At 44.5% G+C, this 16,838-nt stretch overlaps 1 protein-coding gene across 1 annotated transcript in view; it reads right to left on the bottom strand.

Moving 5' to 3' along the window:
- The window catches only part of LOC119464993 (39S ribosomal protein L38, mitochondrial-like), a 42,676-nt gene extending 30,719 nt beyond the window's left edge, over nt 1-11,957 (bottom strand). The window contains exons 1-4 of the mRNA XM_037725844.2: nt 11,682-11,957; nt 6,253-6,411; nt 5,959-6,167; nt 4,886-5,004 (exon numbers count right to left, since the gene is read on the bottom strand). Of these exons, the coding sequence (XP_037581772.1) occupies nt 4,886-5,004; nt 5,959-6,167; nt 6,253-6,411; nt 11,682-11,805 (611 nt within the window). The 5' untranslated portion in view covers nt 11,806-11,957. The remainder of the gene's footprint in view (nt 1-4,885; nt 5,005-5,958; nt 6,168-6,252; nt 6,412-11,681) is intronic.
- Between the last annotated feature and the right edge of the window lie 4,881 nt (nt 11,958-16,838).

The raw sequence follows: 16,838 nt of genomic DNA, 5'->3' as shown, positions 1-16,838 counted from the left end.
CAAAATACAAGACTAAGCAGCGTTTCATGTTGTTTCTTATTGTGAAGTTCCGGAAGGAGATCTCCACTTGCCAACTTGGAAACTTTATAACCTGGGCCAAGAGTGAACTTCAGTTCGTGACTTTGCAACCAGAAAGGAGAGATCATTCTCGCTGCCTTTTCTGCTTTCTCGGAATGTATAACATGAAATCGTGGAAAATTCTGAGCTTGTCGGCCAAACACCGACTTCTTTGGTGCACCCTCGTTTCTGAGGGCGATCAGGGAGTCAGGGGAAACAACATGCCATGGGTACACATTGAATTTTTGGCAACAGTGCCAACCACCCACCATGGGGCCAAACGAGGGAACGCTGCAGTACCTGGAAGGTACAGATCCTGCATACGCCAGCTGTGCGACACTACTGTAACCAAATATGGTATACCCAAGGTTGGCTACCCACACAAGTTAACCCTTGCTGCCGGTGTAATTGGAAGTAAAAAGAAATAGAGGACACAAAAGGTTGAAAGTAAGAGAGAAAAACAAAAAATGAAAGTACGAGAGAAAGATGAAGATTGGCGAGGAGTGCAGGAAAAGGCAACTACCAATCGATCCCCCCCGGGTGGGACAGTCAGGGGGTCACATCTATGTGAAGCGAAGGCCAAAGCAGTGTGTTGCCTCCGTCAAGGGGCCATAAAGCTCCTCCAAACATCAGGCATCGGCTCAATCCCCAGGACCCCTTTTCCCTGGACACAGCTAAGCCGCGCACGGCTACACACTGGAGGGTCCAACCCCCATGAGCTCAGGACCGTGGTGTCGCAACACACCAAACGCCTGCTGATGCAGATGGTCCTGCGGGGGGCACTGTCATCAAAAGCTTCAAGTTAACTGGCATCTCAAACTCGCTTGATGTCACTGAGGACTGCCTGTTATGGGTGGATGCTATTGAAGTGGCCGAAGAGGCAGCCAGCAGTGCAGATTCCTTGTGCACGAATTCTGATTTGGAATGAGTGTTTTCAAGTTGAGAAAATAACAGAATTGACCCATACTTGGCCCAGTCCCATAAATCCTGTCTGTGTTCGATTCATTGGTTGCTGGTCTTTGGATCCAATCTCGGTGGACTGTAAATTAGGCTTAGTGGCGACCACAGGAAAATGTTCAAAAATTCACGAAAAAGTTTACCCCACATAATGAATGCAGCGTCCAGATTTTTGATAAAGAGAACAAAGCACATTCAATATGCGAGTAAAAACGATAATCTATATTCACAAATGCATAAAAAGGAAGATTTTGAGCAAAACAATTATTCACCAGCTGCAGGAGGATTAGCCAGGACAAAGTCAAAACAGTCTGAAGAATGAGAATGTCAGCACCCAGACTAGTGCAAACAAAAGATTCATTTATAAAAGCAATCTTAAAGGGTTTATTTATATATGCGAGATCATGCGGGAACTTCTCCGCGTCCTATTGGATGCCATCGTCATTGTACTATTGTTAATCTATATATTGCATTCTTTCTCGCACCTCACCTTCCTCTCTGCAGCTTCACAAAGCTTCCACAAACCCCAGCGTTTAAGAAGAAGGTCTTTATTCCACTCTTTTCCTTGCATGCGCACGCAAATGCACATGTAAGACAACAGTCGTAGCAGAAAATACGCGTTCTCAAGGCAAAGTGTGGAATTGTTTTGAAGAAACCTCTACATTTATTGCATTTGTGTATTCATTTTTAAAGGGACACAAATTACTATTCTGTTAAAAATAAGCTTAACGGTGTGGCATGCTGCAAGTATTCTCAATGATGACACATAGGAAGTCTATCAGATAGCTTGGTCGAGTGGCATCACTCGCCCATTCTATGTAGAATGGCCAGAAGAGGCTGAAAACTTGGGAATTGGTGCTCCTGTGATCTGCAGTGATGCAGACGTTTAAAACCTAACAATTACACACATTGTGCAGAACACCTAAATTTGGCCCTTAATGATCACAAGGACCTACTCAATTGACTCGGTGCATCTGCACCAAATTGTGAAAAGCATTTCAGGTCCTTTTAAAGTATATAAATAGCAAGAGTAGTGTAGGCCAGTGTAAACCAATCACTTCCCTGTAACATCGCATGGCTGGCTCCTATTAACTCATGTGCATGATTTTCTGTCATAAGAGTAGTATGGAAGCTGTTCTGACACAATCATCGCCCTTCTAATGTATGCTATGTATGTTCTAATCACATTTCACATGACTGGACAATAGTTTGGGGTGGGGGTTGGTGCAGTGTGGTAGGCTTAGCAGGCTGCATACATGTAGGCAAATGACTGCATACAGCTGATTGGTGGGATCTTGCTCAGGTCTACACAAAAACCAACTCCAGCTCTGCTGGTAAGCAGAAGACATATGAAGAGCACTATCACAGCAAATCAACAAAACAATGACCCTTCTGCAAAAAAGTCAGTTTTGCTCGAAAGATGAAGCACTAATTGTGATAGCAAATGAGTAGACAGCTATACAAAGTAAGGATAGTAGTTTTATCAGCCGTATAAACTTCTTTTAGCGAAGAAGAGAGACACTAGTGGGTTCAGCACTACTGGATCAAAACGCTAGTGGGTCGAGCGCTCTTGATCGGCAACGGCTCTCGTGCTTGAAAGCTGTTACTGCGCTGAAGCTGCGCTGCGCTGACGTTGCGCTGCTCCAAGCTCTGCCAAATAAACACCTTTAGAAGTGGTGGAGGTGCTGGGTAACCTCAGACAATCATCCTGGAACTCCGATCCCGTACCCTATTATCTACCGTGCCCCAAGACGTCTCCGAGCAAACGCCTCATCCACTGCTTGACCCGAGGTACCTCATCACCGCAACCCTCCTATCTACACAGGAGCGGACGACACTGACGTGGACGAATGGCCTCATGGAATGCTTCAACCGTACGCTCGGTGATATGCTTACAATGTACGTCGACTCCGACCACACGAACTGGGATGCCATCCTACCCTTTGTAACTTATGTGTATAACACCACTATGCAGACCACCACTGGGTTTTCACCCTATTTCTTACTGTATGGTCGGCACCCTTCGCACACCATCGACACAATTCTGCTGTATCGGCTGGACACATCCGAGTTCGTGCCTATTTCTGCCACGGTCAGACATGCAGAAGAGTGCCACGACCTCGCTTGGGCCTTTACTACCGAAGATCAAGAGCGCCAGAGGAGCACTTGCGGTGACGCCACTTTCACGGTCACCTTCGATCTGGGAGCGCCACGGTCAGACATGCAGAAGAGTGCCGCGACCTCGCTTGGGCCTTTACTACCGAAGATCAAGAGCACCAGAGGAGCACTCACGGTGACGCCACTTTCACGGTCACCTTCGATCCGGGAGCACCACGGTCAGACATGCAGAAGAGTGCCACGACCTCTCTTGGGCCTTTACTACCGAAGATCAAGAGCACCAGAGGAGCACTCACGGTGACGCCACTTTCACGGTCACCTTCCATCCGGGAGCGCTTGTGTGGCTCTCAGTCCCTTTCACTGCCCCTGGCCTCTCATCAAAACTGGTTCTGAAGTATGAAGGCCCTTATGTCATCGAACGCGCATCTCATGTGAACTATGTAATAGAACCAGTAGAGCCATCTTCAAACATGCGCCGCCGTGGACGAGACATTGTCCATGTCGATCGTCTAAAGCCTTATTAAGACCCGCTCATCGCGACGAACTGTTAGGTCGCCGGACGACTCCCTTATCGCTCCCGGGGGTGATTGTAGCGAAGAAGAGAGACACTAGTGGGTTCAGTGCTACTGGATCAAAATGCTAGTGGGTCGAACGCTCTTGATCGGCAACGGCTCTCGTGCTTGAAAGCTGTTACTGCGCTGACTGTTGACGTTGCGCTGCTCCAAGCTCTGTCGAATAAACACCTTTAGATTCTAAACATTCGCTTACTAACTAAATTAACAAGCATGATGTCACGCACGTACAAGCAAGCATGAACACATCTCACTCGATGACCACAGAAACTTGCTGTCAAAACACTGGAGTGAGGAAGCACAGCAACAGCAGCAAGCGAATTGACCTCTGTGCGGCCTCTCGCCTCCACATGAACTAAGCGGCGAAAATATAGTGCACATAGCAGATGGGGCCAGCCCCCACCATGCCATATGCAGCAGCCACCGGATTGCTCCACAAAGCTGGAGTCTACAAGACATAAGTGGTACCACCGTATCAGGCGAATCAGTGTTCCTTTCGTTTACTCCATTGTGAAGACTACACAGGTATGCATGTTGCCAGAGTGCAGTGCAGGAAATTGGGAACCCTTCTACATGGATATGCAACGCACATTTTTATACCTAGAAGAAAAAGAAACTGCCTCAAAATAGACCGTGTGAAGATATGAAACTTAATGAATTGACACAAATAAATTCCCAGACTACTCACATTTATGGGTACATGTGGGTCTATTTTCACACGAGGCATCACGGCTCCCAGTTCTAGTTTTGAATATGACACGACATCTTGCAAGAAATCATCAACTCATGCACGAACCTCCTGTATAGTGGTAAAGCACTAGAAAAATGAGAAATTACATCCATCAAATCCCACTAGCCTATAGTGCTCAGTTAGTAAGCACCGGAGTCTGTTGGTAACATTTACTGGCAACTGCTTGGCTACAAATAGCTTTCTGCAATGTAAGGAGCAAAACTATGTCTTAGTGGCAGTGTATACTCATTGAAATACTGCCTAGAGCCAATTGTGGACACCATCACGGCCAGCTAGTGCCCATTATCTAAGTAACCCTAGCCAGGAGTCGCTGGGGCTGCACAGGGCACAATGCTACACCAAGCAATCCTTGCCATCTGTATTCCTGGTCTTAGCAAATAAACACAATGGCAACATCCAGTAGAGCAAGGAGTTGCCACTATATACTTACATAAACCAATGCAGATATTCTTTGTCATTCTCTAGTAAATGAGAATCCAGGCTTGTCAAGACTAAAGTCCAAAGGGTGTCAGGCTGAGAATCAAACAAAACTGTAGGGGCCTTTACAGCCTGCAACAAGAAATAAGTGCCCCTTACAGCGTTGATCTACAAGCATCTTCAATTTTTTCAGATTTGATACTGCAGTACTGGTACCTAACCAATTATTATTAGGTCCTTAGCACAAATGTTGTGGGAATATCTTTACTGAAAGGCATCGCACTCACTCCAGTGTGTTCTAAGTTTTGAAGAAAATGTGTAGCGAGGCCCCTTTTAAGGGATGCGAAAGCTGAACACCCAATCACTTTAGACTGATGAAGTAGTCGCTTGAGACTTTTTTTGACAGAAAAGGATTACAAGTGGAGAAATTGAAGATTAAGGTTTCCCTTTTCACACTCAAACAGCAGTATCAGTACATCATGGTAACGTATCAAATTTTAGAGTATTTTCTTACCATTTCTGTGTTGTTTTCTTGTTCAGAAAAAGTTCTCTTAACTAGTTGGGTTCAATCGCAGACACCCTTAAAATGCAATGTAATCATCATTTGTTACTAAACAATTAGCTTGTCCCAACCAGGCACAGTCAATATCCATGACATCACTTGGAGCAAGTGCAGGTGGTACTGGCAACCGTCGTCTTTTAAAAATATTTTCTGGTTTACCAAGGATCCACTAATGGAAAGATTGACCTTGGTTCCAGAAGTATAATTTACCAATCCTGCTGAATTTAATATTCCTCTTTAGTATACCTTTGAACACTGTCGAGCAGCAGATTCAAGACAGCATCCATGAAATACCTATTTTGCTTACTGCTTTATGTGTAACAACTGCCGCACGATGTCTTTAAGTAAGGAGCAGAGTTTCTTTTCAGGGGAAGGGCAACACAAAGAGAAGATCTGAAGTGATGTTTGTTCATGCTTTACACTGGTTCATTCAACTGAGCACACAATGACAGTTATCTCTGCTTGTTGATCAGTGATGAAGTTACAAGAAATAACTGAAATTTCAAGACTCGAACAGGACTTACCTCGGAAGGAAGAATGATGTTGCCATAATACACAGGACTGAAGTACTCTGCATTCTGCTCATATAAAATATCCATGGGAACAACAGGATGAAAAAATCCGAACTCGTAAAGGTCTCTGAAAACACCATAGTGGTCTGCAATCTCTTTTACATGCTTTGGTGCATGGGTACTCTTCCATTCTTGCCTGGCTTGTTCATACTGTATTGTCACTGAAATATTTGAATACAAATGTTAGCCAGAGGTAAGCACATATAATTTAGTTGAACTGCTACTCTATAACCAAACAGTACTTACAAGTCCCACTACGCGATTTTTCAGCCAGCTCATAATTTTTCTTGTTTTCCTGAAGCACTTTTTGCTGCTTTTTCCATTCCTGTTTATTAATGCTCTGTGATGTGAACTTGAAGCCGATGTTAACTCGTTCTTCAAATACTGGATCTTTTGCATTTAGAGCTGCATGCCAAAAAATGAAAGCATGGTCAGCACATGAAATACAGCACAAACTTTTCAAATGTGAAACAATTGAGATGCACACACCTCCTGTCATAAGTTTGGTCAATTACTTTATACACTATAGTACTTCAATATGATACCCTAAAATACTTTAACTGCCTAGGTTGCCTTGCCTTAAGTGCTTCCAAATAAAGTTACATGTCCAAGAAAGCTATCATCAGCCACGTCATTCACCTAAAGACTCAATCCCACAGACAAATACCTGTTTCATATGGATAAACTGCATTAAGGAACTAATGTCTTAAAGGGACACTAAAGAGAAAAATGATTTGAGCTGTGTAAGTGAATTACCATGCCACAATACCCAAAACGCCACTCTTACCACAAGAAGATGCTTGGCAAGCAAGAAACAATGCGAAAATTAAAAACGGGTGGCACCACAACCACCTTGAAATTCCCACATCAGCTTGCCACGACGTCATGGATTTTGAAGCTGCATGCTTGGGCCTAGTTAAATTTTTATCAGTAGAAATGGACTACATTGCATTCTAAAGAGCCAAAGGGGGGAACTTCAGAAGTTTGAAGAACTTTTACTGAACCACAACGGCCAAAATGCGAAAAAATACTTTGTAATCCGTCACACACTGACACATCAGCCCCAGGGTTTCGTGGCGAAATTCAAGAATGAAACTTGACATTTTATTTTCTAATAATCAACCTATTAATGCAAAATTAATGAAAGTATAGTTAATCTAAACTCATTCAGTGTTTCACTTTAGTGTCCCTTGTGCCATCCATGTGTGCTGCCACACGAATAGCCATGTCAATGGGCAAGGTTAATGTCATTCAGAATCCAGGACATAAATTTCGTGATGCCATTATATCTGAAGTTGCTGCTAGATGTGCATTTTTATTGGCATTTAATGTTGCAATGAAGATAGCTGCAATGAATGCAGTAAGTTTGCTTGACAATCACAATATACCATAAAAAATGCCACTAAAAAGCTTAAGGTAATTTTATGCAGGGTTATTTCAGTTTATTTCACAAACGCATTTATAAAGTGCAGTCATAGCTGCAAACATTGGGGAGCATATGAGTTGTAAGGATGCACTATACAACAAGTTCCATTGTTTTATAATGCCATTACCAATGCCCATGTGGCACGGCACAAATGGCATCAAACATTAGGGAGTTTTAGATTTTGCGTGCCCAAACAGCTTTGGGTACCCAAAGTGCAAGGGAAATGCGAGGGAAATGTGTTCACATTATTTTGCACCTCTCTGATGTCCCGGATCCATGATTTAAGCATTGTTCACCATATTGCAAAGTGTTATTCAGGAGCTCACTCGACACACATCCTGCCTCTTCGAGGATCTAAGTGCAACTGACGGTGGTCTGCTCCAGACCACCGTCAGTTATACTACGATATATATATATATATATATATATATATATATATATATATATATATAGAAACGTGCTCCTCCTTTCCCATCCCCTCTCTACCTAAACCATGTGACCAGCTTCCCATAATTCATACACATGCACTCCTTTCCACTTTAACACTTCGCATTAAATTTCTACCCGATCTGGCAACACCTTCTGAACCAGTTCTCAAAAGTGCACTCACAAGGCCCTGCAAGTTCACATCGTACAGCTGCAGTGCAACAGTGTGCCTTGTTGAACGTACAGAAAAGTGCAGTAACAAACCAGCTCTGTAATCTGCCACAGCCAGTTGAGCCTTTTCAGACAAATTCAAGTGTTCATTTGCAAAAAGTCGTCACTTTTCGTCCTTGCCATAACCTCTAGCATGATTGTGCTTCATGGTGGCAACAAAGTGGTGGCTGTGGATGTTTTTTTAACAGCTGAGCTGTTTGAGCCGGGCGTAATGTGTCAACCGCGAACAGAAAATGTGGGCCGACCCTGAAAGAAAGGGTCCAAGCAAAATGGCACATACCCTTGTGAACTAACGAAGCTGAGCCTGGCTAAGTCTAGCTCAGCATGGTTGGGACTTAGCTTAGTCATCAATAGCCAATCAATAGCTAATTGATAATCGACAAATAATCAATAAATTCCAGGAAATGCTGGGGATGACTTGGTAGTGCTTAACCTAGCCCAAATATGTGGCCAATACCTTGCAATAGCCAATCTATAGCCAATCAATAGCTAATCGATAATCGATCAATAATCAATAAATTCCGCAAAATGCTGGAGATGACTTGGTAGTGCTTAGCCTAGCCCAAATATGTGGCCAATACCTTGCGATAGCCAATCAATAGTCAAAAAATTATGGGGTTTTACGTGCCAAAACCAGTTCTGATTATGAGGCACGCCGTAGTGGGGGACTCCGGAAATTTGGACCACCTGGGGTTCTTTAACGTGCACCTAAATCTAAGTACACGGGTGTTTTCGCATTTCGCCCCCATCGAAATGCGGCCGCCGTGGCCGGGATTCGATCCCGCGACCTCGTGCTCAGCAGCCCAACACCATAGCCACTGAGCAACCACGGCGGGTCTAATCAATAGTCGATCAATAATTAATAAATTCCACAAAATGCTGGGGATGACTTGGTAGTGCTTAGCCCAAATATGTGGCCAATACCTTGCGATATCCACTCAATAGCTAATCGATAATCGATCAACAATCAATAAATTCTGCAAAATGCTGGGGATGACTTGGTAGTGCTTAGCCTAGCCCAAAAGCCAGGACTAGCTAGGCGCCCATCAGCTCCGCTGTCTCTTTAAAGAGCATTGCCCCCCCCCAGTGCAAGCTACGCTATTTTTTTTTTTTTTTCATCAGAAAGTGCAGCGCAAGGAATAGCCATTAGAATGAGAGAAATTCAGCATGTTAAAAGCCCTTACCAACGTCTGGTGACAATGATCCAGGCACTAAAATTGTAGCTCTGCTCCTTGTGCCAGCTAGGCTGAGCGTTGTAACGAAAGCGGGAGAAATTTCCACATGCATACCACCAATAAACTACCACTGTGCCACGACATCTGCTACCAAGTGTTTGCACAATGCCTGCACTGCAGTAGTGAGTGCAGGAGAACTATGAAATAGTGCTGAACCAGTCTTGTACAAGTTACAGAAAAAATGCAACTCTTTACAATTACAATTATTCCATTAAACTGTAATTGATCACAGTGACCAATTAATGCCCCGCGAAAGCAGTTGAGCAATTACTAAAAAGTAATCTATTACTTTTATGTTACTTTCCTTCCAACTTTTGCTAGCATAGCACAAATACAGTATATAAAATTAGCTGGCCTGGTTCTCCCAGTGCGTCTTCTGCAACCCTTCCCACATTATTTTCACTAACCATTGCTTTTCAAAAATTTTGTCGGTCACCTTCCCTCATTTTCTTGTGAGGACATCAGCACTGGCATTAAAAATTTGCTCAATGTGTGTGCTAGAGGGAAGGGCAGTGTTGCAACATACGAACACCGGATAGAAAAATTAGCAAACAAAGGTCAGGAACTATCCAATGACATTATAGATAGCAATCTAAAGCCACTGAACATGACTGCCCTGACGTGGTGATGCTCGTACCGCACAGAAACACGAAACCATCTCAAGATGCAGAATACGGTGCCGACAATACAGGCCATGTACCTAGCATTAAGATGAGGATACTGGGCACCGGCGTTTGCCTGTCTCAACATGCACATCCACAAGGCTGCTGCATGGCATGACTGCAGGCATCCTACTGCAGTGTTCACTAAGTTCAAGTGTTCAAAGCTACATTGCCTGTTACAGCTTGTCTCATCAATAAAGTAGATGGTTACATGTAATTGGTAACCGAAAAAAGTAAATGAATTACAGTGAGCGTTACCAAGTAAAAAATAATAGTTCAATTACAGAACTAGGAGAAAATGATTACAAGTAATTAGTTGCACTTTAATTCATTCCATGCAAGTCTGTGCTGAAATGACCCCCACACAACACCAAATTGATGAGAGCAGAGCGGGCCGCATGCACTGCACTGTTTAATCAAGCATGAAAGTGCTGCACACCCTGAACTAGCGCAATAGGTGCAGCCAAATTAGAGACCTTAAGTAATCATAAAATTTTCTAGGTTGGGCAATATTGGACATGATGCACATGGTTGATGACAAGCACTGATATACCTGCACACAAAAATTTTATAGAATGGGCACACGGAGATACAGCAACGACAAAAAGACACTAAAGTGCACTCATGGCATTTCGTAATGCAAATGCCTTGGGACTACCCTGCTGTTCCAAGGCACATACAAAAGTGTTTTACAGAGATACAATAGCAACATGCGCAGTTTTCAGTGACATGACAAAAACATAACTGATGAGAGAATAAATGAACTGCAGAGCGACCAGTAAAGTCTTCCCCCAGGAAAGCATTTGGGTTCTAAAGCATCGCTGGGTCCTAAACAGTTGTCACTGATGCAGTGACACAGATGAAATGGTATAAAACGTCAACATCCCTCTAACTGTGTGTCGGCCTCACGAAAATGTTGTTAAATTGAATATGTTTGCTTACATCATTCCCTGCCCAGCTCTTCCATTTCCTTCTAAGGCACTAATTCTGGGGTTTTACGTGCAACAACCGCACGCCGTTTCTTTAACCCGCATAAATCCAAGTACTACACAAGTGGTTTTTCATTTCGCTCCACCGAAATGCGGCCGCCGCGGCCGCGAATCGAACCCGGCAAATTCAGGTTAACTATGCGCTGCATGAAGCACGCAGACGAAGTAGCGACAAGAGCACGGCATACAATGCGCTGTCTATGAAAAAAGTTCGATGGCCATTCCACGGGTGACCGTATTTCGAGTACGAATGTGACGGTGCTAAAGAAGAGCTACTGCGGGGCAACCTGGTGTTCTTTAACGAGCACCTAAATCTAAGTACACAGGTGTATTCGCATTTCGCCCCCATCGAAATGCGGCCGCCGTGCCCGGGATTCGATCCCGCGACCTCGTGCTTATCAGCCCAACACCATAGCCACGGCGCGTCCGCGTGGCTCGCGGAAATAGTTGCACTCAGGAAGTTTATGGTACAAACGGCACTGACACGCCAGGGAAGCAATGAAGCCTTACTATTCTTTCCAAAACGTTTGAGCGTTTTGACCACCACTAGGTTACATAAATGTCATAACGAGATATGGAGATCCACATTCACATTGTGAATGCCCAAAACCGTGCTTCTTTATAGCATCAAGAGACACTTTTAATTTCAGAAAGCAAATGTTTCTTCTCAAATATGCACTAACTGAGAATACCGAGCCATACTTACCTTGCATTTTTTCTTCCAAACTCTTCGCAGTATCCAACGGGCGAAGCCGAACAGAACGAGACATTGCCGGCTCCAAACGCCCCAAAGCCCGAAAGCTCTTCAGCAATGCAGCCAGAGTGGCCATTGTTGCACTTAATAGACACTTTTAGACTTATGTATAGCTCCAATGAAAGCGTGCGCTTGAAATCCGCTTCATTTACCGGAGAACAAAACCAATCAAACAATCTGCCACAGGCTGCTACGCCATGCCAGTGGCCATGCTACAGTAGTAACAGTAGTAGCCAAGCTCGTACACGTTTGGATTGGATTGGATTGGATTAGTATGTATCACTGTGACAACAACATTTTTTAATACATTGCAGAATATTCTACAGAAAGGCTGTTTTGCATTCTAGACGAGGGTGCATGCATCCAAAGGTCATCATACGAGCCAACGCCACGTTCCAAAACCACTCCTGGCAACCACTTAGTAGCAGTAAAACCCCTCTATATAAAAAGTAGCGACACTCTCCTCCTCCGCCTTCCCTCCTCCATGTTTCTCCTCTCTTTCGCGCTGCTTTTTCGACCTTTGCGCCGCCTACACCGCTTGAAACACGTGCACTTTATCTTTTGCCGCTGATCAGATTCGACGTTCGCCGACTGTGTTCGCCGCTATCGTCGGGCTCCTCGCCAGTCGGTAGACGCTTCTCGGGCGAAAATGGCGATGGAGCGTGATCGTAAACAAACGCAGCCAGCGCCCGGGGCTCGACTGTCCACGTGATGCCATTAGGCCAATACCGACGCGGAGTCGGCGTCGGACAGGGTGTGCGAGGAGGCGGCGGCACTCTTCAAACGTGACGCTACTTTTATATATAGGGGCTTTAAGTAGTAGTACACTGTACCCTTGCTACTATCGCGGTTTGCGTAGAGAGTGAGAAAAAAAGGAAAGGCAGGGAGGTTACCAGGCAGACGTCCGGTTCGCTACCCTACACGGGGAAAAGAGGATGAGGAATTGAAAGAAGGCAAAGGGAAAATCAGACAGTTCACGAGCACAGTAGCAGGCACAGAAACGTTGCAGACACTGGGTGTAGTGCACCTTGATGTGGCACCTTGCAGGCGATTTTGAAAGTACGCTCGGGATGCAGTAGCAGACGACAACACTTAGCAACAAGGATGGCTGGAGTTCAACGCAGTAATTTCCCTTTATTTCAGGTGCCAGACTGCTACTTCAGCGGTGACAGCTGCAGGAACGGTGCGGGCCTCTACGAGAGCGGACATGTCCACGATGTTACCGGAGTTTAAGACAACCTTGTCCGCATATATGCCAGGTGTCTCCTGCAGAAAGTGTAACAAAGCCCAGTTACACTGGATGGACTTTGTTGCTTACCCGTGCAATATATGCGATCGAATGCAACTAACACCCAGATGATAACAGAAAGCGTGAGAAGAAGAAATTTCCTCGGCGATCCATTGCTGCCCTTCTCTCGCTCATAAAGCCTTGCGTGGAATGATTATATAGAACCATGTCGCCGGCAAGTTCTTGCTTGTATTTCAACAGCCCATGCGGAAAAAAAATCATTGTTCTTCAACATGCCGTGAAGCTTTGGCCACCAAACATATGCGACGGTTGTACCTATTTTGCTCCGAAAACCTGAATCAAACAGAGAAGCACGAGCAATGATGCAGGGAAATATGGCAGAACACTGCCTCCTTTCCCGAGTGCACTTAGCAAGGCTGACACTATAGGTTGATCGTTGATTAAAAAAAAAAAAGAATACATTAACCCTTTAAGGACGAGACATACGAATACCCCGAAAAAAATGTTTGTTTTCTACGTAAATGTGCCAAAGACACCAAGAATAAGCATAACGACCAAAAATATTTTTAATATTTCGTAGAAATTTTTTTCAAAAACCCCAGGCAGGAAACTGCAAGTGGGCTTCACCTCAAGACACCTACGGATTCGTTTTCAATTTGTATAGACAGCTCTCATCATATGTGAACCATAGGTATACATTTCATTTGCTTTACAACACAGGTGTGACGCCACTGCAGCTGGATATCTTGCAGCGGCCTGTCTCCTCTGACCTTGCTTTCAAAAGACAGCGAGTCCCGTGCCAAACTTCTTCCTCGTCCAGTGTTCCTTCTCTAAACTAATGACACGTGCTGCCTGTCATTCATTGCTGACCGAAGACATCTAGCAAGAAACTCCGTACTCAATACTGAAACTCAGCAAGAAAAACAATTTTTCTGCTATGTTGCCTAGGCAACACTCGTCAATAAGGGGTTAAAGCGCACATAGCTATGTCAGTTATATGATCGACGAGGCCATGCACCCGAAATCTCTGTCTTCGTAAAAGGTTGGCTGTCTAGATGGCAAAGCGTGCTCCAAAGATAGATATGTGTTGGATGTCGAAGTGAGTGCAGTTGAAGAGAAGCTGCTGGATCGTCTCTCTGCAGTTGCATGCAGTGGTCAAATATGGGGTAGCCAGCCATTCCAATAAGGAAGGAGTACGATTTTATGAAGCCTACCCTCAGTCGTAGGCGGCACAGAAGTGTATAGTGTTGTACAAGGAGATTTAGGCAGATGGTATTCGCAGCCGCTGTGATGGATCAAGCAGGATCAAATGACGAACAAGAATAGTGAACTGAGTGAGTTGGAATACATGAATTCTGTACAGCACAACGAAGAGTGTGTGTCGTCTCTTCTCGCTCGTGTTCCTCTGTTTGTGACGCTGCTTCACAATGAACAAATAATGATTGGAGTTCTCCGTAGCCTTCCAAAGAGCCAGTGAGATTTTGCATGGAATTCGGTGACAAACCTTAATTAGCTGTGTAAGCTTTGCCAGCACCTAGCCGCTGGCCTTACAGCCTTGCATTCTGTTCCTTATTCTGTGCCTTTGCGCTATTCGAACAACATCATGCACTCCACTCTGTCTGCATGTTTGCCATGATTTTTGCCATTGACGACCGTCTTCCGTGTTTATTATTATTATTATTATTATTATTATTATTATTATTATTATTATTATTATTATTATTATTATTATTATTATTATTTTGCTGTGTTTGCACTTGCTTGCTCCTCATTGCACCTAGTCTACTCTGAGCAAATGGAATGCTGTTGTAGAAACTGAGGCCATATTCTTGGTAAATCACTTTCCAGCTTTCAGGGACACTTTCACATTTGAGTGATGTGACATCAGGCAGTACGAGCATTCTCCTCGCTGGCTTAGCCAGTCAGCACCCGCTGAAAGTGATTATAACCCCAGTGATCGACCAAGAAAAAGATATGTTAATACGCTCAAGCAAGAGGGAGAAGGAAATTATTCTAGAAAGGGCAGAGAAGTCACCATGAGCTTATATGTTCTGGCCTGCTACTCTGCAGTGGGGAAGGAAGAAAGGGCACAAGAAAGGGTGACAAAAGATGATGAGGAAAGGAAGACTGGATGCATATAGTATTGCAATCGCAATGTGCTTCCATATTCCTCATCTATACACATAATCACACATAAAGCTTTCCCATCTGTACAGATCATCATCAGAACACATTGAGTCTTCTTAATCGTAATACCCAGCTTAAGCTTGGCTTAATTAAAGAAGCTCTTTTCAAATGGTACTGTGAATTGCGATAGCCACCAACCGCCCAACTTGTTATGTGGAGACAGCTTCCCTACAATTTGGCACAGCTTCTGAAGTCGCGGACTTCTTACATGATAAAGCTCTGTGCGTTCTCCTAAGTGATTGTGGCAAAACCTTTCTTTCTTTTCTCACCGAACTTCTACATGCCTCAAGCACCATTCATAACACAACTTTTCCAGCTACCACCCACAAACCAAAGGCTTGACCGATCATTTCCATCGCATGTATACTTTCCAACATGATCTCAATGTACATCTGCCTGGACCACACGAAACAGGATGCAATCCTACAGTTTGCAACTTTGCACACAATACTGCTACACAATTTACCAACTGCATGTTTTTCCTCATCTATGGCCACTCACCAAGGTTCATCCTCAATGCTCCTCTCTTCTCAATTCCTTCACCCTCTGCAGCTCCCTTTTCCGAGCAGTTTGTTTCTTTCCTCGCCCACTGCATGCTGTCACCTGCACACATTAACACTGACATCTCCCAGGAAGCTCACAAGTGTTGCTACGACTCAACCCGCAGCACTGCCTTTCTCCCCTGGAGACCAGCTAGGTTCACCTCTCACCTGTGCACACTCCCGGCTTATGAAGCAAATTCATGTGTTATTTTATTGGACCTTACAAAGTTATTGAGCAGACTTCCTGTGGTATATTAAATGGGGGAAATGAAGAAAACACAAGAAAACGGCATGCGTGTGCAACGCAACGCTCTTTGACCAGGCACACAGCTTGAGGACTAATAAGGCTTGAGGGCGATGCCCAGGGAAGCCACTTGGATGGCAGGCTTCTAGCAACAGTTCACAACCGATGTTAGATCCGAGAAGATTTGCATATCACATTGCTGTATATCTTAATCCAGAAATATAAACCCAGTTATTTGCCAGTTCAATCCAGCCTCCTACTACAGTGGCTACTCCTACAGTTTATTCGGTACATCTCACTTCCCTGTTAATTACTGCATTTCACCTGTTCGCATCCCTTTCAATGTTCATTACCACTGGACAGAGACAGTGCATGTCTCTCATTTGAAACCATATACTTGGCGCATTTCCTAACTCCCTCACTGACAGGTGGCCACTTCTGCCGCAAAGGGGTGTAGTGGCCGCGAGAGGGCCACAACGTGCAGGCAAGGGCGAGCAGCGAGCGCAGCTCCGAAACCTTTCTAACCACCATACCGTTTGCACCCCGCGCCCCCGTGTCCTCCACTCTCCACCAATGGTGACGAGTGGAAAGGGCGAGCAGCCCCAAGGGCGGCTGAAGCAAAATAAAAATAAAACCAATTGGCGCTGAGCCGTGCTCCCTCAAGGATGAATGGATGGATAGATGGATGAGGCTGAACCCTTTAAACCGGGCGGTGGCATACGCCACCTAGCCATGACTATTAACATATTTTGTACTTTGTGGTGGGTGAAATTTCACCCCTGCCTTGATTTTATCCACCAATGAGATAACCTCTGTTTGGTTATTTCTACCCGCTTAAAGTCTATTTTGCCTTCACTGTCCCTAAACCCCAATGCTTTGAAAAAATC

This window comes from Dermacentor silvarum, chromosome 1, assembly GCF_013339745.2.
Source record: "Dermacentor silvarum isolate Dsil-2018 chromosome 1, BIME_Dsil_1.4, whole genome shotgun sequence".
NCBI lineage: Eukaryota > Metazoa > Arthropoda > Arachnida > Ixodida > Ixodidae > Dermacentor > Dermacentor silvarum.
The sequence above is the reverse complement of the archived record's forward strand: the minus strand, read 5'-3'. Positions and strand labels throughout refer to the sequence as shown.